This window comes from Heteronotia binoei, chromosome 4, assembly GCF_032191835.1.
Source record: "Heteronotia binoei isolate CCM8104 ecotype False Entrance Well chromosome 4, APGP_CSIRO_Hbin_v1, whole genome shotgun sequence".
In the NCBI taxonomy this organism is placed as follows: Eukaryota; Metazoa; Chordata; class Lepidosauria; order Squamata; family Gekkonidae; genus Heteronotia; species Heteronotia binoei.
Genome location: NC_083226.1, coordinates 50,346,523 through 50,372,582, shown reverse-complemented (window position 1 = coordinate 50,372,582; position 26,060 = coordinate 50,346,523). Strand labels below are relative to the sequence as shown.

The 26,060-nt window shown below is 42.2% G+C and overlaps 1 protein-coding gene across 2 annotated transcripts in view; it reads left to right on the top strand.

Annotated features, from left to right (window-relative positions):
- The window catches only part of SH3GL2 (SH3 domain containing GRB2 like 2, endophilin A1), a 148,432-nt gene that overhangs the window by 104,281 nt on the left and 18,091 nt on the right, over positions 1 to 26,060 (top strand). For both annotated transcript variants that reach the window (XM_060237248.1, XM_060237247.1), the window contains exons 2-3: positions 8,836 to 8,904; positions 13,226 to 13,298. In XM_060237248.1, the coding sequence (XP_060093231.1) occupies positions 8,836 to 8,904; positions 13,226 to 13,298 (142 nt within the window). The remainder of the gene's footprint in view (positions 1 to 8,835; positions 8,905 to 13,225; positions 13,299 to 26,060) is intronic.

The following is a 26,060-nucleotide window of genomic DNA, read 5'->3' as shown; positions in this document are numbered from 1 at the left end:
ATACATGTTAAAACTTATACTACACTATGAAAAATATATATAACATCTGAAATGGTTGGGAGTTTAAAACCCTACCTTGTTCAAAACTGCAGACTTTAAGTCTATACCTTTATAACACTTTGGCAAAAATTCTGATAAATGAAACACAAACGTCCAGTTAATTACTGTTCTGAAAACACTCTTAAAATGTGCAGAACTGCTTTCTGAGCAGTAGTTTTAAGTAGGGTGCAATGTAATACTACAGTACTGGTCCATTTAATCCCCTCCTCTGTCATATGAGTAGCAATAGATTAATTACAGAGTCACCTTCATGTGTTAATGCCTCCTTTTTGGACACCTGTTTCCTTGATCAGCATCCTACTAAGTATTAGAAGTGCTTATACCTTCATACTCTCTTACATTGTTTGATTAGTCTGCCTGGAATATGCAACAGAAAACAGTAGCTGTACAACAAGCTACACAGAGTGGGGTCTTTTACTTTAGAGTATGTTGTAATTAATGTTCCTTCAAAGTTCTTTTCCCATATCTCTACTACTCTGAGCTGTCCAAAGCTTTCGTGCCCTCCCCCAAAGAGTCCCTGCTCCCAGAATACCCACATAGTACACCTTCTTTCTCTTTCATCAAACCACATCTCAAAACGTATCTTTTTTTTTTTAGTGTAACAATTTAGCCATCATTCCCAGTTGAAATGAAGGGCTGGTATATGCATGCACTAGTCTCTTATTAGTGTTGGCGTTCCCTTTTAGATGAAGCTTCCCTATTTATTTAATTTCTTAAAGTTTTAGTGTTAACTATGTGTCAGTGCAGTTGCTGGGATCTACCAGGGTTGAGAGAGAAGCTCTAGCCATGAATGACTTACCTTCAGCACTGGCCTCAGATCTTAGTTGCATAGTGTGTGTTATGTTCTGTCAGGTCCCTTCAAACTTCCAACGGTGACCCTGTAAATTAATGAGTTCTAAAACACCCTTTCATTATCAGCCTTGCTCAGGCCTTGCAATCTGACTTGTATTGTTTCTACAGCATAATGGATGTACATTCAACTGGGTAATAATAGGACAAGAGAGTTGTCAAAAATCCTGTTTCACTCTTGATGAAAATAAATTTAGTTTAATGTCATCCATCTGGGGTATTTTTCTCTTCTCTTGTTTGTTTATTTTGAACCGTCATATTCTCCAGTGAGCAATGGATGTAGTAACCCATTTTCATCATGTCTTAATTTTTGAACCTGTATTTCAAACATGAGTTCTATCATCTGACTTCTGTCTCATCTAGTCATCCAACATGATAGATAAAACTTGAGAAATAAAGAATTCTTATATGTAAATAATGTCATTGACTAGACCAGAAAGTTATATGGTTGTCAACCTTGCTGGGCAGCCTGTAGATTTCCTAGAACTACAATTGATCTCCAGACTTCAAAGACTTGAAAGAAAATGACAGTTTTGGAGGGTGCGGTCTTAAACTTAACTGAGGAACTTTCCCTATCAAAATCCTGTTCTCCCCAGGCTCCACCCTCAAACCTCCAGGAATTTCCCAACCTGGAGTAGGAAATCCTATAGCTATATTTAACTATGCAGTTAGCCTGTAAGGTTTGATACTGATTTCTGTCAGTACCTCACCCTACTAAGCCTCAAATTTCTGAAGGCTCCACCTTCTAAGCTCATTGACTTTAGTATTGCACTGTATATTGGCTTACTGGGTGGTAATGAGGATTTTACCACACAGCAGATGCAAAGGGTCATCTGTATATACCCATTATTTAAGTTAAAGGCTGAGTGCTGTATTTTTAAGAAGTCTGGTTATTAAATGTTTTAATCTTTGCTTAATGTCTTTAATTATCCAATTGTTACTTAATTATGCTAATCTGAATGAGTAATTTTGAGAACTAATTTTGTTCATTAAAACAATAAATGTTCTGGCTGTAGATTTGAAAACACTGGTAGCACAACCCAGCTGCACTTTTGTTTATATTTATAGTCTGGCTTTCTCACTGAGATTCAGAGTGGATCACCAAGCATAAGTCAATACAGTCAACAAGACAGGACATCAAATAAAAATACAATAAAATTTTGATTGCGAAAATTTGAAACCAAACAGAAATCTGAAACAGAGCTGAAAAGAAAACATAAGCATTAACATGACACATTATGTGATGCAGAAATTTCATAGTAGGATCATACATACAGCAACAGCCAGTATGTACTATAATAATAATAATAATAATAATAATAATAATATTTTATTTTTATATCCCGCCCTCCCCGCTAGGCGGGCTCAGGGCGGCTAACAGACACGGGAGTCTCATGATTCACATTAAACAATAATAGACATGGGAGTCCCGTGATTCATAAAACATAACAACTTAAACATTAATTACAATAAATTATTTAAAATACATAAAAACATATAAACATATAAGATATAAAAATAGGTGCTAAAATGATGTATTTAAGATGGCTAAATGTCTATTCCTTCATTAATCAGGTTCTGTCTTAGTTGCCACATGGTGACTCAAATGCTAACTGAAAAAGAAATGTTTTGCAAGCCCTGCGGAATTGGTTCAGGTCCCGCAGGGCTCGCACCATCTCTGGGAGGTCGTTCCACCAGCGAGGGGCTATCACCGAGAAGGCCTGCTCCCTAGTGGCCTTCAACCTAACTTCTCTTGGCCCAGGGATTGTTAATAAGTTCTGAGAACCAGACCTCAGTGCTCTCCGGGGTACATATAAACCCCTATCCCTTTACCAGAACATCTTTCTGAACCATTTTGTTTCAGTACAGCTCTATTATCTATGTAAAAATTCCCTCCAGAATAATGCATTTTGGATTCATGTGGCCAGCTTAGCCAAGTCAAGGTAGGGCGCCATCTTCCAGGCTAAACAGTTGGAAGAAAATGTTTTTCCTGTAGTTGCATTCTTACTTCTTCAGAAGTAAAGTTGGATCCAATATAACACCTGTGCTCTTAACCTAGTCACAAGGGTCACCCATACCTAGGATTGTCAGGTCTGATCATGGTGGGTGAGGGATTTTGTGGGAGTGGGGAGGAGCAATGCAACATGCCTATGTAAATCAAAAGTGTCATAGGAAAATCAGGAGCAATTATGTTTTTTGGGCAAAACTCTATGGTAGAATTTGCTTCAAATCATAGAGTTTAGCCCCAAAACCAGAGCATTGCCCCATGGCATGTCTGCACCACTTCCAGTTTTTGTAGGCACATTACAATGATTTCTGGGTTTCTGCCAGTAAGAGGGGGTGATTGGTGGGGGGGAGAGGAGTGACCAAAACCAGGAGACCCCTGCTTGGACTTGGGAGTCTGCAACCCTACTTATACCCTAGCAAAAGTGAGAAGCACAACATCCTTCAATATGTCTGCTTTCCCAACCAAGCATTATCTCTATCTTGTTTCAATTTGTTTACTCTTAGCCATTTAACCACAGCAGACAGGCAAAAATTCAGGACTTATTTAACATCATCAGGAGATCTGGATAAGGTGATACACAGTGGGTGTCATCAGCATCTTGATGACAGCCAACTCAACACTACAAATGGTTTGTCCTAAGGATTTTACATAGGGATTGAAAAGCATGGAAGATGGGATTGTGCCCTGTGGAAGCCCACAGAATAGGTCCCATGCTGATGACAAACTGGCCTCCAGTGGTAACCCTTTGAGACTGGTCCATGAGGAAAGATTTGAACAAGTTAATGTGGATGCCCTGATTCCTACTTCTGTCCAAAACTCACAGCAAGATGGCATGGTCCACTGTATCAAACTATAGATAAATTTAGTAGAACCAGCAAAGAGGCATAACCTTTGTCTACATTCAGATGGTGGTCATCAGCTAAATCTACCAGGGCTATCTCTGTCTCATAGCCCAGCCTGAAACCAGAATGAAAAGGGTTTAGCACAGATGAGTTATCCAGAAAGAGCTGGTCTTCTATGGCTCTCTCAAAGTGTCTAGAAATGGCAGGTTAGAGACTGTGTGATAATTGTCCTCATAATTTTTTTTGTATAGATGGTTTTTAAAGTAGTAGAAAGATAATTGGCTCTTTGAGTGGTCAAGGGAAGGTTCCCTGAGTTAGGGATTAATTTATGAGAGACACTAAGGGCTATCAAAGATTTCAGGTTTTCACGGCTGGTAACATCATTAGGGTTTGTAGAATCTTTCGGGATCAAGTGCCGTGTGTCACGACTCGAGCCTCGGGTAGGCAACGGCTGCTGGCGTCCCGGCAGTTGGCCAGAACTCTTGCAGCCGGCTGAGGTTTTCAGGGAGCAGCACAGGCGTTATCTTAAACAGTCCAATTAGTCAAAACCATAAATCAGTCCGAGCCGAGGGATGAGACAGAGAGCGTAAACACAGGAATGCCGAGGGTCGGGTACCCAGAGGGAGCAAAGCCGAATGAAGTCAAATTACCAAAGCAAGTCCACAGAGCAGAGTCACAGTCCAGAGTTCCGAGGTCCACGGTCCAAGCTGGGTCAGAAATATGCGGGTTCTCACAGGAGTCAAGAGGGTGCAGAGCGTGGTCACGTCCCAGGAGGATCGTTCGTTGCCAGCACAGTTTGCCAAAGGGCCAGGATTGCAGATATACTGTGCTGGCTTGTTAACCCATTAGTATGCCGGGCTTAGATCTCTTCTCCCCCGCATGCGTGCTTCACTCCTTCTGTTTCTAATCTCCTGCCGTCTCCTTTCACGGAGCCGGCTAACAGGTGGTGGAGATTCAGGAGGGGATGAGCTGGGGCCCGGCGTGGCCTGATCAGTTCCAGGTGGCTCCTGCTGCCGGCTTGCCTCCTCAGGACTTACGTCCAGGGCTGTTAAAGGCGCCTGCTCTGAGCTAGCAGGTGCTGAGTCAGGGGCAGGCATGACACCGTGTTCTACTGGAGAAAGTTTTCCTTCTAGACGTTTCGTTCTCAGCTGCGGAAAACATCCTCAATGGCGTTGCAGCCGGAGCAGGCGCTCAGACCTTCTTGGCTGCTGTGCATTGAGTGGGGCCAGGGCTGCCGGAGAGCTGCTATTTGTAGGCTGGAGGGGGTGTGATGAAAGGGCAGTTGTTTTGTGGATGTGCCCATTGTTTGGTGGGGCTTCCTTCTGTGTTAAACAATGGTCACATTCAACAGCCAGTTTCCTTATCACTACCCTTCCAGGAAGCCCCACCAAACAATGGGCACATCCACAAACCAACTGCCCTTTCATCACACACCCTCCAGCCTACAAATAGCAGCTCTCCAGCAGCCCTGGCCCCACTCAATGCACAGCAGCCAAGAAGGTCTGAGCGCCTGCTCCGGCTGCAATGCCACTGAGGATGTTTTCCGCAGCTGAGAACGAAATGTCTGGAAGGAAAACTTTCTCCAGTAGAACACGGCACTTGATCCCGAAAGATTCTACAAACACTAAGGGCTGCTTCCATTATTTTAGCAGCCAAGATGGGCAAGGATCTAGAGACCTTCACAGATCCCAGTATCTCACCAGCATCCATCATGCAAACCCAGTCAAAATGGTCTATAAACAGGCCAGGCAATGTTATTGGGAATTTTTTCTGACTGCCCTACCTTACAACCGGCATCCAGATGAGAGTACCAATAATGTACTCATAGCCACTGGTAATTTATTAGCAAAACCTTGGCAGAAGTATCACAACTAATATTTGCTCCTGAGACAATAATGACTCAGCTTTAGGACTAAGCAGATGTTGAGATAATTTAAGCTACTGGGATGGCTGTAAACTAGCTGATGCAGTAGTGGCAGAGAAATAACATTTCTTTGCTGCAGTTACCACCACTTCATGGATCTTCCAGTTAGGGTTGCCAATCCCCAGGTAGGGCAGGGTATCTTCTGGTTTTGAGGCCCTCACCCCTCTTCAGGGTAATTGGAAAGCAGGGGAGGGAGGGAAATGTCTGCTGGACACTCCATTAGTCCCTATGGAGACTGATATAATGGAGAATTGATCTTCAGGTATCTGCGATTCTGCAGGGCTGTTTTTTGAGGTAGAGGCACCAAATTTTCAGCATATCATCCAGTTCCTCTCCCCAAAATAAACTCCAAATTTCAAAAGGATTGGGCCAAGGGGTCCAGTTCTATGAACCCCCAAAGAAGGTGCCCCTATCCTTCATTCATTCTTCTAATGGAGAGAAGGCATTTAAATGTGCGGTCCCTTTAAATGTGATGGTCAGAACTCCCTTTGGAGTTCAGTTATGCTTGTCACACCCTTGCACCTGTAAGCCAAAATGCCCTCAAAACGAGGTGTCAAGTGGGCACCTGGCTCACTCAGGATCTTTTACCTATGTATACAGGATTACCACGTCCAGAAAAGTAATGCTTAAAATAGTAGGGACTCTAATTAAGAAAAAACAATTAAAATTTATTAAGAAAAATATAGGCTTCCATACAAGGTAAAATACTCATAAAATCATACACACAGTCCTAGGAAACATAGATAGAGAGATAGGGGAACACATGGGTAGACAAACAGGGTGATATTTACCGATCATAGTCTTCAAGGAAGGCTCCAATGGTGACGAGCGAGGAAGTGGGAGAAGGGACTCGAAACTGATCAGGAATCGGGGATGGATCTATGCAGCAGAATTGGGATACTGATAGAAGCACACCTGTAGGTAGCTAGTCCATAGATTATAAGGACTCTCTTGAGCCCTTAGGGGATGGGAGGTACAAGGGAGGAGGAAAGGGGTCAGCTGATGCATGACCTCCCCAAAAGGGGAGGGGTTGCAGTGACCATAAGGGCTGGACTACTGCGACAACCAATAGAAAGTTCATTGGTGGCACCTAATTGGGTGCTTGCTCTTGATCAATGGACTTGCCTGGATCCTGGATACCTGAGTGAACTTTCAGATTGAAATGGACCAGGGGAGGCTCCAAAAGGACAGTTGGGAAGAAGAATAGAGAGATTACTGGGTGGGGAGATGCTTATTACTAATAGACTTATCTAAAAGGGTGACAATAGAGAGTCAAATCATGGCCTAGGTAACACGCAGTTTACACAAAGGAACTTGGCTCTGGCTGAATATGGTCTTCCTCTTCTTCTGTCTTCTCCTTGGCACTAGTCTTTGTCTTGAGTTCCGTTAACAAAGAAAGTGGCGGTTGGACGATTAGACACTCCTGGGGTGGGGTAGGTTGCTTGCAGGCACAGGTGACATCTGGTGTGTACGTGAGCCGTCCGCTTCGCTGGAATGTCTCCTGGCTCTACTCCAAAGTCCCCATATATTTCTTGATTGGACTTGGCAACCCTACTTCCAGTGGGTTCTGTAGCACAGTCTGGCATAATTCAGTATGGGTTTTCTGTTAGCACATTCTAGATGTCTCCTGCTCTCTTCACATCACCCAGTTCCATGATTAAGCATGTGGTAAACTTCTGTCATATTGATTTCAATTAAATGAGTTATTACTTAATTTATACCCTCTCTTTCTCCCCAATAGAGAAGCCAACCAACTTACATCAGACACATGATTAAACCAGTGGACTGAACAGTGCTCGGCTCTGACTGCTTTGCACTGTTCATATGGGAAGATATGTGTGCCCTTGGTACTCAGGGCCAAGAAGGATTTACCTATTCATTAGCTTTCAGTAAGGCAAAAGTATGTCCCTGCTTCTGGATTGGAATGCCATAAAGAAGGGACAGACACAATTTTATTAGGCCACAAAAATTGCCTAATCTAGAATTGGGAACCTTTACTAAGGCAGTAAATAAAATTAAGAGGGTTCCTGAATTCTATATATCCTGTGTGTTTTTTCAGTTTCTTTTTTTAAATGCTCTAGTCTTTAAAGGGTTAATGTTTTAAATATCTTCCATTGTGTTTGCCAATGCAAATTATAAATATGTTGAAAACAGCATTCTACTGTGTGTGCTGGTGTATAAGTTTTCATGATCTTGTAAAATGGTTTCACTAAATTTGGTTTCTCCATCTAACCTGGTCCTTCTTTATAAGCTGCTAAAGAAAGCTGAAGATGGAATTATGAAGGAAGGTGTGTGTTTGGGGTTTCTTTAAGTACAGAATGAAAACTGGAAAAACTAAATTTCCAAAGAAATTAATTTTTTTCTAACTGAAACTTTTTTTCTATACCATTTTTTTTTACTTATGGCTGTACAATACTCTGAAGTATAGTGATGGTGATCAGTACAGTTCTTAATAGAACACATTATTGGTACTAAATATATGTCAAATAATATATGTCTGTTCCATTCAAGAATTATTTTTGGATCATCTTGGAAGTTATACAAGTGGCTCAAATCAAACTGTGATAGGCTCCTAAAGTCTGTTTGGTTCTCATAAAGCAAAAAACAGAAGATCTATGTCTTGAGGTGTTTTCACTAGACAGCGCTCTGTTTTCAATGGGTTGATGTGACCTACCTAGCTAAGAGATATTTAGTCCAATTCCTTACAAACATGCATTTTTTCCTCCTTTATTACACTGCTCCCTCCCTCTTTCCCCAATACACAAGTGACTGTTACAATCAAGTGGTAGACCTACATTATCAATAAGAACCTAATGTGCAATGGCTTCTACATGGTTTGGGGAAATTGCTGAAATTCACCTTGTAATGGCTATAATGTTCATGATCAGTCTCTATCAGTACAGAGTGCAAAAAAGACCACTGAAAACTTGTTAAGGAAATTTTAATTAATTGATTAAAAGATTTTTATTGCACACTTTTCAGTGTAGCCGTAGCAGTTTCCAAATGAAATGATGAGACTTGAGATGAGACACCTTTACTGTATCCATTACAGCCTTCAAAGAAAAAAATTGAACACTAGAAACCAAAAAGCTTGCAATAAAGCTACTTCTAGCTTATCAGATTCAGCCACATCTCTGTTTTTTGTCTTGCAGAAAGTAAGTGAGAAGGTTGGTGGAGCAGAAGGAACCAAGCTAGATGAGGACTTCAAAGAAATGGAAAGGGTGAGTCTGAAAACCATTTGTATTTATATCCTTACAATAACAATCCTGGGAAACTTGACTTAAGAAATTTGTTCTTCTATTTGTACTTTCCATTTGCTCTTCATCTGTTGCAGCAGTAGTCTTCTGCTGGGCAGTGCTTTCCTGTGGTTTTAAGTGCTTTTTCAACTCATTGAAAGGCACTGGTCAAGAAGCTGCTGGCACCACACCCCACCCCACAGCAAAAAGGGTGCCACAAATGTGGAAGCAAGACTTAGAATCCAAAGCAATGACTATAATAATAAAAAAACAGCCCAGCTGAGCTTATGTTGCACAATAGAGGGTGCACTATTTGAATCACCAAAGAGAAAGTGCCACCCCAAACTCATTGAAGTTTATTGAAGTCGGTAGGTTTAGAAGACTGTAATTCTTTGTAGACTTGTACTGAAACTGGCCCCCAAACACAGCCAAAAGCGTATAGTTGTTATGTGTAACCAGTTGCTTGAACTGTGTAAACTTATCTGTACAAATCACATGCAATATTCACTGATCTATTTCTTTTTCTGATACTGCTAGAATTATGGAAACAAAACAACAGAGGGTCAGAATTGTGTCATAACTTAAAGGTTGAAGACATTATGAAATGAACATCCTGAAGTTCTGTCAAAACAACTTGTTTCTGCCTCTTCTCTGACCTTTGTGTGGATGTGTTGTTTTAACTGTGGGTTGTCAAGAATTCCTACACTGAAAGAACATGATTACTAGGTGTAAGTTCACTCTGATGTTCAATGTGCCAGGAGAGCAGTGGCAGGGAAGTTTATAGACGCCCTTTCTCCTATAGAGGAACAAAAAGCCCAGGTGTACATCAGGCTGTAAAATGTGGCCCTCCTACCATTATAACACAAGCACTTGAACTGATCCTAATGAAAGGGTTGCTTGTTTTCAGTGATTGGCAATGGACAGTTGGCCACTAATTTACAAGAGTCTAAAGGCATGTTACTCTCCCTGGATGCCCTAGTTTGTGCTCTTCTGAAAACACTGGTTAGATATTGCACTTTATTCCAAACTGTTAGCCAAAGCATCACACTTGATTTAAGTGTTACTTTTCCTGCCTGAAAAGACAGCTTCTTCAGGGAAGTGGTTGGAGTGTAGAAGCACTTCCAGATTGATGCTTTCATTTACATGAATTTTGGAATTCCATCAAAGTTTTCTGGTTTACCATAGTTACAGTCACGTGTCCATGCATAATCTTTTTTCAGACATTGCAATTGCACATACCTGGAGTATACCAATTATGTGTATAAGGAGTGCATACTACCTGTGATCCTTCCAGTATGTGTGAGAACAGGGGCAAATTGTGTATTTACCATGCATGTCTAGAGCCTTGGTGCGTCAACATGATCCCTGATTAAATTCACTGATTAGCTTCTGTGTACCAGAGCTGTATGTGCAAGGTAAATACATGTGTTGCCTTTGTTCACAAAGTACAGCAGCAATGCATATCAAGATGATCTATGTGCAGCTGGTAGACTCCTGATAATGTGCAGTTGTAATGTCTGAAAAAGCCTCCTACAAGACAATTCAAGCTGCAGTAGGGGGCTTGTGAATGTGAAGTCCTCCCAGCAAACAAGTTGTTTTGACAGACTTATAATTAATTCCCTCTTCGTGATCATTCTTCTGTAGGCAGCAAAATCCTTAATCCAATTAAAAGTTCAAAACAAGTCCAAGCTCTTTCTGGGACAGAAGCAGCATTTGAAAAGATGTTGCCTTTCTTTGTTCTCCTTTTCTCTTATTTCCTCCTATTGGTTTTGAGTTGAAAGTCTTCCACCTGTAATGCCTTATCCTTTCCTATCACTGTGTACAGTCAAGGCACAAAGAGGGCGGAGGGGAGGAGATCTCTCTCAGGCAGTGATTAACAATGCACAGAGAAAGACTCCAATTGAGAAACCACAGAAAAGCTCATGTTCATTTAAAAGAGACAACCCCACCACAAGATTAGATGAAGAATAAAATGGGGATATTTGAAGAATGATGGCATTTGCCACATACAAAAAATGCATGTTTTAAGTGTCCTTGGTGTGCTATATAGCTGAAAAAGTTTTCCTATATTAGGTTGGGCTGAATGGAAATGTTTGGTTATATGCCAAAAACTGGCCCCCAAAAATCTAATTTTTAAAAAGTCAGCTATAAAATCTGAATTAGCTCCTTGATAAAACAGAAATCCAAATATACATCTACAGTAGAAGAAGAGTTCATAAAACTTTGGGATCTAGCAAAGGGTGATCAATTTTTATTGGTTTGTATGGGTAACAAAAAGGTACAAAGCAATAAATAATTATGAAAAAATGTCTTTTGTTCTAAAATTACTGGAATTGAAAACTCTCTGTTATTAATAGCACCTCCTTTGCTGTAGTGTGAAGAACTGTTTGACTGAATTGTATTGTTCTCTAATTATCTTACAATTAATCTGACCACTGTGTATACTGTTTTAGTTTTTTGTATTTTTATTGATAATAATTTAAAGCAGAGGCCTCTCTGAAAGCCCTGTTACTCAGTTTTACAATAGCCTGTTTTAATAAATCATGTGAACTGTGGTGTTGCTACCTTGATGGGAACTAATGGAAGCATCTTGGTTAATTCCATTGGACCAGATCATGTATAACTGATATTTTATGCTCCAAATCTTGAGCTTCTTCAACAATGGATGGTTCTTACTCAGATCTAACCCTTCACCTGATTTAACCAGGTGAGCTTCTGAGCAACTAATGCACAACAACTTCCCTCCCTGTTTTCTTTAAAAGAATATTTGCCTGCGTTTGAAGAATAAGCTAAAACTGAATAATGAATCTACAGTTTAGTATTATATAAAATTCTATGGCTCAATCTTCTTTCACTGCTTTTAATGCTGGTCTTGTTTTTTTTTTTACCTTGACATTTTATGTTGATACATAGAGACCACAATTAGGACACCGCTTTGCTGAGCATTGTAATGATGCATAATAAACACTAATTATTGCAGAATCCCCTATGAGCTTATTGTCATCAGACAGCAAAGCAGGTGGTTGAGCAAATAAAAAGAGGTCACAGAGAGGAGATTAGTAAGATGCAGTAATACACAGCAATGTGCGTGTATACATAACCGTGCCAGGCATGCATGGAAAAAAGCAACTAGATAACAGTATGTTATCTAAGCAGTTGCATTGGCATCATTTTCAGGTTTCTGTACAAGCTATTAGTAAGTTGCCTAGCTTCTTTTGTGCTAGTACATTTGGAGAAAGGATCTTAAGTGGCATCTGTATGAATTTTGTATGTGTCTGTGTGCCTTGTTGTACACAAAAGGCAGAAGTTGAACAAGAGCTCAAGAGAGGGAGATCATGAGAGGGGAAACTACACATACCATTGCTAGAACAAAAGAGATCAGAAAATAGGGTGTAACATTCTTGCTGATTTCTGAATTGAGGGAAGGAACTGAATCTGCTTTGTGTGTCTTGGCTTCCTTTAAAATATGGGTCAAACTATCTGTTGCTGAGATGTGTCTGTCTTTTATTTTTTACTGCACTTGCGCTTCTGGGTGGGAAGCATGACTGCAACACTTTATTGGGGCTTAATTTCTCATAGAATGAGAACTGGTTCATATATTAGCAATAAGTCCCCACAACTACAGAAGTGTCCAGTCTTGAAATCACAAGAGGCACCCTCAATGGGAGTACCTTACTTTGTACTCTAGCAAAGAATAGAGATGCAGAGGCCCGCTTACCGTCTGTCAGAGCTCTTCCCCCTTCCTCCCTTGCTGTAAAATTATGTTGGCTGCTCTTTCCTATTCTTTAACTTCCCAATTACAAGAGAGAAGGAAAAGGAGAGGAAACAGTCATGGAATGACTTCCTTAGTCTTCTCTGCAAGAAAAAAGCAGGTTGTTGTCAGAGAATGAGTGACTGGTGGTGACAGCTTCCACCCGCGCTCCACTGTCAGGCATGGTAAGGACTGGAGGAGGGCTGATTAGTAACAGGTAGCTGGTTTGGCTATGAAATCCTGTGGCTACTACAGCTGATTGGAGGCTTCTGCACATGTGTTGGTTCCTCATTAAAAGACTAACACATGAAACGATGGCATTATAGATCTTCTGTTGTGGCACAATATTCTGTCACAATCCAGATAACTTGTTAGTGAAATGCAGCAGTTAATTATAGATGTGTTCCCTTGTAGCTATTGACATTGTCATTGTATTTGTGTCATTTATTCCATCCAACAAAGAATCATGGAAGAACAAGCACAAAACAATGAGAAAGTATTGAACTTATTTTTCAGTTAGTTTTCTCCCTTTTATATTTCATGTTGCAATTGCAGAAAGTTGATGTCACCAGTAGGGCTGTGATGGAAATAATGGCCAAGACAATAGAATATCTTCAACCAAATCCAGGTAAGGATGCATCTCTATGAATCGGAGTACATTTACATCTAAAGCTTACTCTATCTGAAGGCCACTTCAGATAGTTTTCTTAAAGAAAAGAGGAATGCATTATCTCTGCCATAGAAACAAAACATAAATTATTGCTCAAATTTGTTTTATAGGAGACCTCTGTATTATTTCCTTTGTCACTATTTGCCAAAACTGTTGTTAATTACCTTCCCATAAAAACCTCACTTCCTATTACATTTTCTGTTCACTACATTTTTGTCTCTTGCCTCCAATGAACTCAAGCCTCAAAGGCAGAAGAGTTGTCCCCTCCTCCAGTTTTTCCTCACAGGAATTCTGCGAAGTATGTTGGGCTGAAAGATTATCATCATTATCAATATCATCATCTGACATTGTGTGTAGAATAGTCAAGAGACCCTAAGATTGTCAGGCAGACAGAAGTTCTAGCTGTAGCTCACTGGTGAGCTAGACCTTTTTAAAGGCAAGAGGCATTTCAGAGACAGTTTGTCATTGTCTCTGCGTCATTTCCCTAGTATTCCTTGGAGGTCACCCTTCCAAATACTAGCCAAGGCCTACCCTCTTTAGCTTCCAAAATCTGATTGAGCTAGCCTGGGCTATACAGGTCAAGGTAGGCTGAAAGACAGAGCAAGAGAGAGAGACTGGTAATCCAGCGAATTGTGTGAATGTGTAGAGATCTGGACCAACAACTCTTCAGTTTTAGTCCATACTCTAGCCACTATATCACACTGACTCGCATAAGTAGCTTAGACCCAGATCCCCTCAGTCTTTTACCAGCCTTCTACTTGTCACATCAAACTGGCACCCCTGGGTAGTTTCAGGATCTGTCAGGACCACTATAAACTTTACACATCAAAAAACATGCTTGGAACATATTAAGCTGTTCCCTGTTATCAGGCTGTTGGTTTGTCCAGCGCAGTGTTGTGCACTCTGATTGGCAACAGTTTTCCATTGTCTTCAGAAATATGATCTCCAGCATGTTTTTTAGCATTGACCTGTGGAGTCTCCCATGCTTTTCACCACATTCTTATCACTACATACAGACAGAGCATGGAATCATTGCTTGTTCTTGCTCCTGGTATGTTTACCTCAGTAACACATATTGTGATACATGCATATTTAATTCATGAATGCATGATGGTTTTACATGTAAACCATGTAAACTCTATAAAGTGGTCCTTAGGTAATAAGTGGCAATGTAGGGTGCTTTTTGTAGGAGAAGCTTCCAGGTTCTGATGAATGCTATTGACTATAACAGCCTATGGTTTCAGTCAGTGCTCTTGATTTATACTTCAGCTATCCTCAAGATGCCTGATTCTGAATTAGGCTAGGAGCTATGACATTGGCTGAAATTGCTTAGGATTCATGGGGTAAACCTCAGGTTGAAAATGTAAATAATGTAGTCTGTTCACATCCTAGTATTGATTCAATCTCTGTTGTGAACAGATTTAAAGCATTGTTTATTTGTAAGGTGGTGACTTCTGCATGAGTTGCTTCCATCTTTGAACAAAAAGAAATGGAACCTTAGACTGTTTCTCACATGAGGAAGTGCTATTCCTTTTCCTTCCTATCTGGACATTAACAGACTTTTATGATAATGGACATCACTTAACAGGCTCGTCCACAACTGCATCCTGCAAGGGAATTATATAACTGCTCTTGCCTGGATCTATTCTCTGCTGAAACAAGAAAGGTTGAAGAAGGATTATATGGGAGCCAGTGCCACTGGAGAAAATTCACAGTGGTGTAAACAGACTGCCTGAAACATGAGGAGTTAGTGCAGCTGCATGCCATTGCAACCCTGGCTTGCAGGACAGAATTCTTCTTATTCTGCATTATGTTAGTGTAAAGCTACAGGATTTTGTGCAGTAATCTATGCCACAGAGGCCAAGTCATGTTTGCAAAAGCAGAATGGCTGATATAGTAAGAGCTGCTTCTTATTAAATGTTTTGTGCTCAGGTATCCGTACCCAGTTATGAAATATATGCATATTGTGTTAGTAATGTCACATATAAATTGCTTCTTCTCGCTCTGAAATATTTCATACACCTTGGTTCCCCTTGCACTGTATTTGAAGGTGGTTTACACTTACATAAGTCTTGATTCATAAGACTTGAGTATGGGGGAATCCTCTGAATCTTCTTCATCGTCTCTGTGCTTTACACTCATGGGATGAAGCGCCAGCGCCGATCCCCAATCGGTAACTCCAAAGTCTGGGATTTTTCACTGCCCGACCCCGGTAGACATGTGCGACAGCCCCAGTGTGCATGCCCACCCAGTGAGCGCAAACATCCTGCCAGTTCCTTCTTTACCGCCGCGTCAGATAGACTTGTTTTCGTCACTCCAGTCAGTAGTTATTTACCTTCTCCGAGTTTCTCTTTGTTTTTTCTTTGTTTCTTTGTTCCTGTTATAAATAAATAAATACATTATTAGGGACTATTAGTTGGTTGTTTCAACCCTTCGGGGTTTCCCCCCGCCCTTCTCCTGCCATCCCTGTCTATGGAAAAGCATTGGGGTTTTTTCAAGAGGTGCCTTAAGTGTGGGAGCAAGATCCCTCCTCCGGATGAACATTCTCTTTGTCTGCTGTGCCTTGGGGAAGGTCATCGGGTGGAATCCTGTCATCACTGCTTGAAATTTTCCAAGCAGATGAGAAAAAAATGAGTGGCAAGACTTTCAGCGGTGCTGGTAAAATCGGCTTTCGCACCACAAATGTCAACATCGGCATCGACCAGCGCTTGGATGGCCACCCCAGCATTGATATCGATTTCGGTATCGTATGGCCAACCAACCGAACCATTCCAAGGAGCCGACCGCCCCCACAAGCGTGCGGGCTCGGCATCCCAGTCGGAACCATCAACCCCGGCCAAGAAGGACAAAGGGGCCCAGGACTCTCGTTCTGCTGAGCCCAGGAAGCATAAGGAGAAAAAGAGGTGCCAAGACAGGCAGACCCCTTCTCTGCCACCAAAGGACCCGGTGATCATTTTGGGGGAGCCTCTGGAGAAAATCCTCATTTTGCTGATTCGACCGAAGAGCCCCTTGGGTCTGACAGATGTTCCACAGATTTCCCTTTCTGGCTCCGACCAGGAGGTCGACCCTATAGAACGGTTGGCAGACTCAGAGGAGGGCGGCGATCCTAGCTCGGCATTGGACTTAGAAGTCTCACAGCCGAGGGATCACTTGACACCGATGATGCCCTTGATCCAGCCTTAAAGATTGGGGAACCTTCGGACCCTTTTAGACGTGAACCTCTGCCTAACTGGGACCCACAACCATGGGCTTATCCCTTTGGGGGCTATCCCTATCATTCGCCATACCCTTGGTACCCTCCTCAGAACCCAGACTGGGATAAGCACTCGGAGACCTTGCACCACTCTAGAGTCTCGGCGCATTCTCCACCAGGTCACCGAGGTTCATTGATGCTGATGTCGAGCTCGAAGTTGGTCAGGAAGCCAGCAAGCTCCAGTGATCCCGATGTCGAGAAAATCTCCTCAACTAGGATTACCGTTGATGCCCCAAGTTTACCATAGGCTGAGAGCGTATCTTCTTCGCCATCGACCTCAGATGACGATGGGGAAGAGCAGTCGGGCCATCAGCAGGAGGGATCATCCCCAGAATCCAAAATAGCTGAGGATCTTCCAATCTGTCCTTCTGAAGATTTGAAGTCCTATGGGGAGCTTATTAAAAGAATGGCTTGTCTTTGCCTGTGGTCCAGCCTCAACCGGTCATTGACGATACAGTCTTTGACATTATGCAGAAGGACACTTCCACAGCGGTAGCCCTTCCCATTACTAAGGTCATCCTGCAAGCCATCAAAGATCCTTGGTCCAAGCCTGCCTCAACCTCTATCTCGTCCAAGCGTATGGATCATATGTATAGGATCCAGGAAAGGGCGCAGAGTTTCGCTTTAACCATCCACGTCCCAACTCTTTAGTAGTGTCGTCCTCGTCCAAGAAGACCCATGCCTCGCCTCCAGATAAAGAGGGGAAGAGGATTGATACTTTTGGCAGGCGTTTTTATTCTGCGAGCACGCTTGGAATTAAAATTTCTAATTATTCTGCCTGCATGGCGAGATACCAGTATTCCCTCTGGGAACAGCTCTCACCTCTCCTAGCTTCTCTGCCTGAAGATAAGCGCACGTTGGCCAAAAAGGCCCAGAGGGCGGGAATGCTCCTGGTAAAGCAACAACTGCAGGCTTCAAAACATATGGTGGACACTGCAGTTAAGACACTTACCTCGGCCATTACATTGCGTCATCATTCTTGGCTTCGGGTCACCGCTGTCCAGTTCGACACAAGATCCTGGGTCGAGGATCTCCCTTTTGAAGGTGAGGGTCTCTTCAGCTCTACTACAGATGCGGTCCTACAAGAAATGGACAAGAGCATTAAGACGTCTCGTAATCTGGGAGTACCTTCATCTTCCTCTCGCCCTGGCAAGTCTTGTCCATGGTCCAAGCAATGGCCTAAGAAGCCCTACCACACTAAATCCCCTGAGAGTTCGTGGAAGCCGCGTACGGGAGAGCATGGGGCCAAGAGTTCCTTCTCTGCAGGAGGGAAGACCAAGTTTTCTTCTTTCTCCTCTCACGTGGGAAAATCTAAGGCTAGCAGGAATTCTAAGCAGGGACTTTGGCATTCCCCCTTCTCCCCCCCCCTCCTCTGAGCCCACCCACCTCTACAGATTTCTGCAAGCATGGCGGCAGATCACCACCGACAAGTGGGTCTTGTCCATCATACAGGAGGGTTATGCGATAGAATTTGTTCAGCTCCCTTTTTATCCCAGATTGTTGATCACACACCCTACAGCAGTTTTACTGGGAAGTTCAAAATCTGCTCAGCAAGCGAGCAATAGAACCTGTTCCCGATCATCTCAAGGGTCAGGGGTTCTACCCCAGGTACTTCACGGTTCCCAAGGGAGACAGTGGTCTTCGTCCGATCATGGATCTGAGGGGCCTGAACGAATTCATCGCTTATCAGAAGTTCAGAATGCTGAATCTACAAAGCATCCTTCCACTCATCAACAAGGGAGATTGGATGGCTACCCTGGACTTGAAGGATGCCTATTTCCACATCAGCATCCTCCCCAGTCACAGGAGGTTTCTTCGGTTTGCCATTGGGACGCACCATTTTCAATACCAGATGCTCCCTTTTGGGCTCTCTACGGCCCCCAGGGTCTTCACAAAGACCATGGTTGCTGTGGTGGCTTACCTTCATCTCCAGGGTATCATCCTTTTTCCCTACATAGACAATTGGTTGGTGGTTGCTGTGTCCAAAGCTTCTCTCAGAGCACATCTGCAAGTGATTCTCAACCTTTTGAGTGCACTAGGACTTCTGGTAAATGAGAAGAAGTCTCACCTGATCCCAGCGCAAAGAGTTCAGTTTATAGGAGCGATTTTGGACACCAACCAGCACCTAGCGTTTCTTCCAGATTCCTGAGTGTTGAATGAATGAACTTTATTACAGTCATAGACCAATATAAAAACTACGGCACATCATATAAAACCCTCTTAAAATACCTAAGTTAGTATAAAATACCCTCCTAAAAAACATAAAATACTTGAACATTCCCCACCTATACAATCCAAGATAACTAAAATATAATTTAACCGATTTTAAAATTCAAGTCAGTTCCAATTTATATAAATCCTTTAAATCAGAGTATATAAAAACATTTATAAACTAAAATTCCAAGAGGTCATACAAGACATGCAGTTTCTTGTTTCTTAGTATGGAACTTCACAAGATAATGGCAAAATTTGGCTATCTGTCTAGAGATAGTTGGACTTGCATCCACCAAAAGTTTCTCCAAACATGCCTCATCCGCGTCTGCCATTGGTTTAACTACAAACGGGGAAACAAACCTATCCCTCTGTACTTGGTGGAAAGGGCATCGAAAAAACATATGGGTCATCGACTCCACCTCTCCCATAGCACAAGGACAGCGTCGGTCTTCATACGGGACTTTTCTATATTTCCCTTCTAGCACCTTTGAGGGCATGGCTGCACATCGAGCCAACGTAAAGGCTCTTCTGTGGGCTGGTACCTCCAAATAAAAAAAGTACTTGGCCGTCCTCATAACATATTTGGTCTCAGTAGATGCTAAAAAAGAGGGGGCCTGTTCTAGATCCCTTTGTCTCTCTATATCGCAGATTCTTTGTTTGATAATACTTTTTGCTTTGGCATAGCTCTGCGCCAAGAGGTTTTCAAGTGAGAATCCTATACTTTCTAAGTTGCTTCTGACCAATTGCAGCCACCTTGGCCTATAGGGGTCTTGAGTTATTAAAGGGAAGAGGCCTTTTTTGTTTTTATGGATCCTTAGCCATTGATATGCCGAAGATAACATAATTCTGGCCTCAATTCTCATTTGCCCAGTTTCTAAACGCAAAAGGGCATTTGACACACCTGGCGGAAGCTGCAAAACGTTACGAAGAAATTTAGATTGCACTTTCTCGAGAGCCTTCAGTTTTTTAGCCGAAATGCCCAGGTTAATACCATAGAGCAATTGTGTTAACACTTTGTATTGGAACAGTTTCAGTGCTGCCGGAACATAGAAGGCCCCCTTAGAGCGAAAAAAATCTCAGGATAGCGTACATTGTTTTCTCAGCTTTCTCCACCCTCATATTACAATGTTCACTATAGGCACCTGTATTCTGAATTACCATTCCCAAATAAGTAAATTTTGTTACTTGTTCTATTTTTTTCCCTTTCATAGTCCAATACCTCTTCTTGGCTTTTTTGCCAAATGCCATCACTTTTGTTTTTTCAAAGTTTATTACCAACCGTTCATTTTCGCAGTACTTAACAAAGCTGTCTAATGCTCTCCGCAACCCAATAGGTGTTCTAGATAACAGTACCACATCGTCTGCATATAGCAGTACTGAAAGATGGCGAAGAGCCAGCTTTGGGGGGTGAAATTTAGTATCAGTCATATGTTCCACCATATCACTGATATAGTAGTTAAATAGGATGGGGGCCAAAAGGCAACCCTGTCTTACACCCTTCTGAGTTTTTATTGGTTCTGTAAGTAATCCCTGCATATTACATCTCACTCTAAGAAATGATTCTTCATGGAGTCCACGAATAAGAAATAGCAGCCTTTTATCAATATTAGAAGCCGCTAGTTTTTGCCACAATCGTTGCCTTGAAATGGAATCAAATGCTGCCTTTAAATCAATAAAAGCAGCATATAGAGCAGTTGTACCTTTGGCAGAGTACTTCCCAATTAGCTGTTGCAATATCAGGCAGTGCTCGATTGTCGACCTTTCTTTCCTAAATCCAGCCTGTTCCAGGGGAATAATTTCTTCTTGTTCCATCCATATTTCTAGTTTTTCTAAAAGATGTCTTGTATAGATCTTACTTATTATATTTAAAAGACTTATGGGCCTATAATTGGCGGGATTATTTCGATTGCCTTTTTTAAAAATAGGGACAACTATAGCTGTCCCCCACTGCTTTGGGATTCGGCCTGTTTGATCAACATAAGTGAAAAAAGATGCCAGAAATTGTGCCCACCAATTTACATTCTCTTTAAGCATCTCAGCTGGTATGCCATCTATACCTGGAGCCTTCCTATTTTCCAGTTGCATTATATGGGCTTTTATTTCTTGCGTACTAACTGGTGGCCACTGAGGGAAGTTCTCTATGTTACCTGGAAAAGAGGGTTGGACATTGTCATCATATAAATTCTGGAAGAAAACAGTCCATGTTTCCGCCGGAATATACATGTCCAGGGGAGAGGCTATCTTAAACCCCCCAATCTTTGTTAATTTCCAAAACAGCGCAGAATTTTTTAGTTTTACAGCCTGTATAAGTTCCTCCCATAGTTTCCGAGTATACTCTTTCTTCTTCCTTTGAATAATGCCTTTATAGGTTTTTTTATGGCTCACTTGGGCACTTTGTGTCTCTACCCTTTTTTCTATGCTACTCCTCATAGCAAGATAATACAAACGATTTAGTTCTTTTTTTGCTTGGACACATTCAGAATCAAACCAACTTTTTGTTTTCCTATAATGCTGATGTAATCTATTCCCTGCTGGCACAGTCATAATAGAGTAAATCTCCTGGATTATATCTTGGTAAACTATTAACGGGTCTTGGTTTTCCTCTAAAGCTGTGAACACTAACACATGCTTCTGCAAATTTTCTGGAGTTAAGATTTCTTTCACTTTTTTATCCAATTCCCCACCCCACCTTACTCTTTTCCCCATAATTCCTATCCTTGTTGTATAACATAACTCATTTTGGTTAGGATTTAATGGGAGAGCTATCTGCAGACATAGAGGTAGATGGTCACCCTCCAAGTATGGGAGTACTTGGAAATTTTTAATCAGAGGTAATAGAGAATTGCATACCAACATATAATCAATAGTGCTCATTCTATTCCCAGACATAAAAGTATATTCGCCTGGATGATCGCCATAGAATGCCCCATTTAGGATATGGAACTCTCTTCTGCCTGCTAATTTAGCTAAACATAGGCCGGCAAAGTTTGCCTTACAATCTTTAAAATCTCTTGTGAAGGGAAGTCCATTCTGGCCTTGTTCCTGCTCATTTAGTAGGGAATTAAATTTATTTGCTAAGAAGGCATCATTCATTCCCATACGGGCATTGAAATCTCCTGCCAGTAAGATTTGAGCTTCCGGGTGTTCCAGGGAAAGATTTATTATAAATTGGTCTAGTGACGCCCAGTTTTCTTCTATAGATGTCTGTTTTGTTAGAGGTGGGAGGTATACATTTATAATAATCAGGATTCCCCTATCCCATCTCACCAATATAGCCATAGCTAAATGGGACAGCGAGGGTTTCAACACGCATTGAACCTTAAGGGCATTGGAAATAAAAATGCCCAAGCCTCCCCTTAACCTCCCTGGACCTTTTCCTGGAACTGCTGGTAAACTATAGGAGGAATAACCGTCCAGCAAAAGAGTTTCTGCCATCCACGTTTCCTGCAATAAAATAATATCAAAGTCTCTCTGGAAAAAAGGAACCTCTATGTATGAATGAAGACATCTTAGCCATCCCGCCACGTTCCATGACAAAATTTCAACAGGTTTGTTGGTGATCCCCATGTCTTGCGTTGAGGACAGTCATTTGCATTTTCCTCCATCAGGTGCATGGGGGACATCCCTTATTTCGCATATTTCAGGGTCATCAGCTGCCACAATCAGGTTGGAATTATGCTTTCCTTTGTTAATTATTACAGTTGGTTCTAATGGGAAATGATGGGCCTCCTCTGCAGAATGGGTCCCTTCACCTTCACTCTTCCTCAGCTCACAGGCATTAGTACTTCCCTCTATTTCCATCTCCCTACAATCAGTAGAACCTCTGAGACCCTTCAGGGTAGATGTCAATTGTTCAAAACGGTCTATCAAGGACTCTTGCTCACAGTCTTGTAACAACGTAAATTTTGCAAGCAGTTGTTTCTCGAGTTCCTCCTCTGGCCAACTGGAATCCAGATTTTTCTGTCCAATCCCAATATCTCCTGTTAGGGGTGCCTCTTTGTCTAAGTTAATAGAGGGCTTCAGAGCTGATTCCAACAAAGGAGGGGGTAAATTAGAAGGAGTTGGTTGATCTAAGATCAATACAGTGTTGGTAGATTCCAGTTCTGCCACCAGCGACTGTTTTTTATAGTCCTTCTTAGAACCAACATCTTTTGTTTTTGCAACTATTTTCGAAATTATAGCATTTTTGAAATGTCTTTGTAATCTAATCCCTAGCGCCGCATATCTGTTGGCATAAGCAAACAAGTACGAGGGAATTTTGTCTGTATTAAAATGGAGTAAAAAGCGTTCAAATCTTATAGGACCTGGCAGCCTTTCCATCTGTATGAGGTCAACAAAAGGGGGAGCTATCCCAAGTAAGTTGGCTAAATGTCCTTTTGCTTTCCATTTGGCGCTCCAATCGATAAATCTCCCTTGCAATGGGAAAATATTTACAACAATACTTTTTGGATTGTACACTAATGAAAATAGATTTTCTTTAACAACCTTTGGTTTCTTTGATGTCGAAGTAGCTTTAATCCCAGTACCTATTGGACCTCTTTTCTTAACAACGTTTGCTTTATTCCCCTCCTGTGCCTGTTCTTTATTTTCTTTTGCATAATCTCCACCCCTCTCCTTTATCAAGGATACTATTTCTCGTAAGTAAGTAAAAATTGTCTGTAAGGCTTCTGCCACCAGGGTTGTTTGCTGTGCTAGCAACTCCAGCCCCTCCGCATGCTTATTTGATTGTTTGTCACTTAGTTGGCAAGATATGTTATCATTCAGAGCTTCATTAGTGTTACAAAAGGGCTGGCCCATAGGACAAGCTTCTCTTCCATCTTCTCCTCCATTAGTCAGTTCACTAGTCAGTTCCTCCTTTTCTGCTGGCTCCAACACGTCCTCTAGAGGGGAAAAGCGATTTGATGTTTCAACAGCAAATGACGGCAGAGCAGATTTGGACTTGTTGTTTAAGGTAAAAAAGTCCTCTATCCTAAGCTGTTTGCAAACTGGCAAAGAAGCAGATTCCTCCTCCATTTCTCTTGGCCGCTTGCCCGATGCCATTAAGGGAGTTCTGTTGGATGGTAATTGGCACTGTTCTGATAATAAATAAATAAAACAAATACCAAACAATTGATATCTTAAAAATTACAGATAAAAGCCACAACAACTGCTAAGAATATCATGAAATGTCTTTAAAAGCCAAATTTGTCAGAACCAACGCTGTAGTCGACTGCACTCCGCCATGTTGCTTTACAGGAGTTGACTTAATTTCAACCTTCAGTTAAATTCACAGTTCAAATTAAAAGACTCTTAAAAAAAAAAAACCTGTCTTTGAGGGACAATGTAAAACTTTGTAAAACTTTATAAAACATCAGCTGTCGTTCGTTAGCTGCAGCAGCTTCTGTGTCAGAAAACAAAAGGAGAAGCTTATTAACTGATTAAGCAGCCAGAGCTTGGGAGAGACGAAACAGCTGCACCAAAATTAAAAGTGAGGTGATAAGATGATACTATTTAAAAACAATTATAACAAGGCAAGATAAAAGTTAGAAGATTGAAAACAACTTAGCGTTTTAGGAGCGTTTTTAGGAGCGAAGAAACAAGCGTCTGCCTTCCTCCGAGTCTGTGCAGATCCCCCTCCTGAGTGTTGGATATCATCTCCCTGGTTCAACTCCTTCAGGTGGTGAGATGCGCTTCTGTTCTGCAGATCCAATGTCTCTTGGGCCTCATGGTGGCTACTACCAATGTTCTACACTTCGCAAGGCTGAGGATGTGAATCCTTCAGCTCTGGTTCATCAGGAATTACAATCCAGTGAGAGACCTCCCGTCCAAGATTCTGCAGGTTCCTTCGCTGGTGCTTCACTCTCTGGATTGGTGGAGGATGAAGTCCAATCTTTGCGGAGGAGCTCCATTTAATCTCTCCCTCCTCTCGCTCATGATAACAACGGATGCATCGCTGTGGGGATGGGAGCGCGTCTTGGAGATCTCTGCATAGGCGGCCCATGGCACCCGCCAATGGCTCACCATCATATCAATTTCTTAAAGCTCATGGCAGTCCATCTGGCCTTGAGGTCGTTTCTACCTCTAATCCATGGTCAGACCATAGCTGTGATGTCAGACAACACAACAGCTATCAGTTATATAAATCATCAAGGGGCGACTGTGTCCAGAAGGCTGTGTGCATTGGCGATGCAGCTTTGGGAGACCCGCATAGCTTCTCAGACCTTCATTGTAGCCACTCATTTGCCCAGGGAGCTCAATGTTCGAGCGGACTCCCTGAGCAGGGGAGACATATCCCATCATGAATGGAAGATGACCTGGAGATACCTCGAACCTCTGTTCCAGGAGTTGGGTCATCCCAGAATAGACGCCTTTGCCTCAGCAAACAATTGGAAGTGCGAACAATTCTGCTTCAGAGGAGGGACAGACCCAAGGTCCCTAGGGGACAGTCTTCTACTTCCGTGGGCAGGCAAGTTCCTATACCTGTTTCCACCATTGCCTTTTCTCACCAGAGTGCTTCACGAATTGGCCCAGGAGCATCCGGAGTGCATCCTAGTTGCTTCATGGTGGCCTCGACAGACTTGGTTTCCTGTCCTCCTAGCCATGGCAAGGGGGTGTCACTGCAAGTTTCCGTCAGAACCAGACCTTTTTTTGGCTCAAGGCAGCTTCCTGTTTCACCATGACATCCCTCACCTCAAATTGACGGCTTGGAGGGTCAGCTTCTAGAATTCTCTGACAGAGTGCAACATGTTATGTTGAACTGTAGAAAGATGTCAACTCGCAACTCCTATGTGGGAAAGTGGTCTAAGTTCCTATCCTTTTTGCGGGACAAGGGTATTGATGCACGTTCTGCTGGTCTTGAGTTTGTGTTTGAGTTTTTACTATCTCTTGCTGATGCTGGACTTAATCATTCCTCAATTCAAGTATATCTGGCTGCCATTTTGGCTCATCACGACCCTGTGGATGGCACATCGGTTTTTATACACCAACATACAAAACGTTTTTTGAAGGGTCTTCTGCGGCTTCACTCTCCGTCTAAGGTTCCTTCTTCTGCTTGGGAGCTGATGCTGGTCCTTGACTGGCTCTCGAGGCAGCCCTTTGAACCCTTGGCTACCTGCCCACTGCATCTTCTAGTTTGGAAGACTGCTTTCTTAGTGGCTGTCACTACGGTGAGCTAGTGGGTCTGCGGTGTGATGCTCCATACATTTCTTTTCAGGACGATGGGGTGTCCTTGGCCCCGGACATCTCGTTTCTCCCTAAAGTGGTATCTAGTTTCC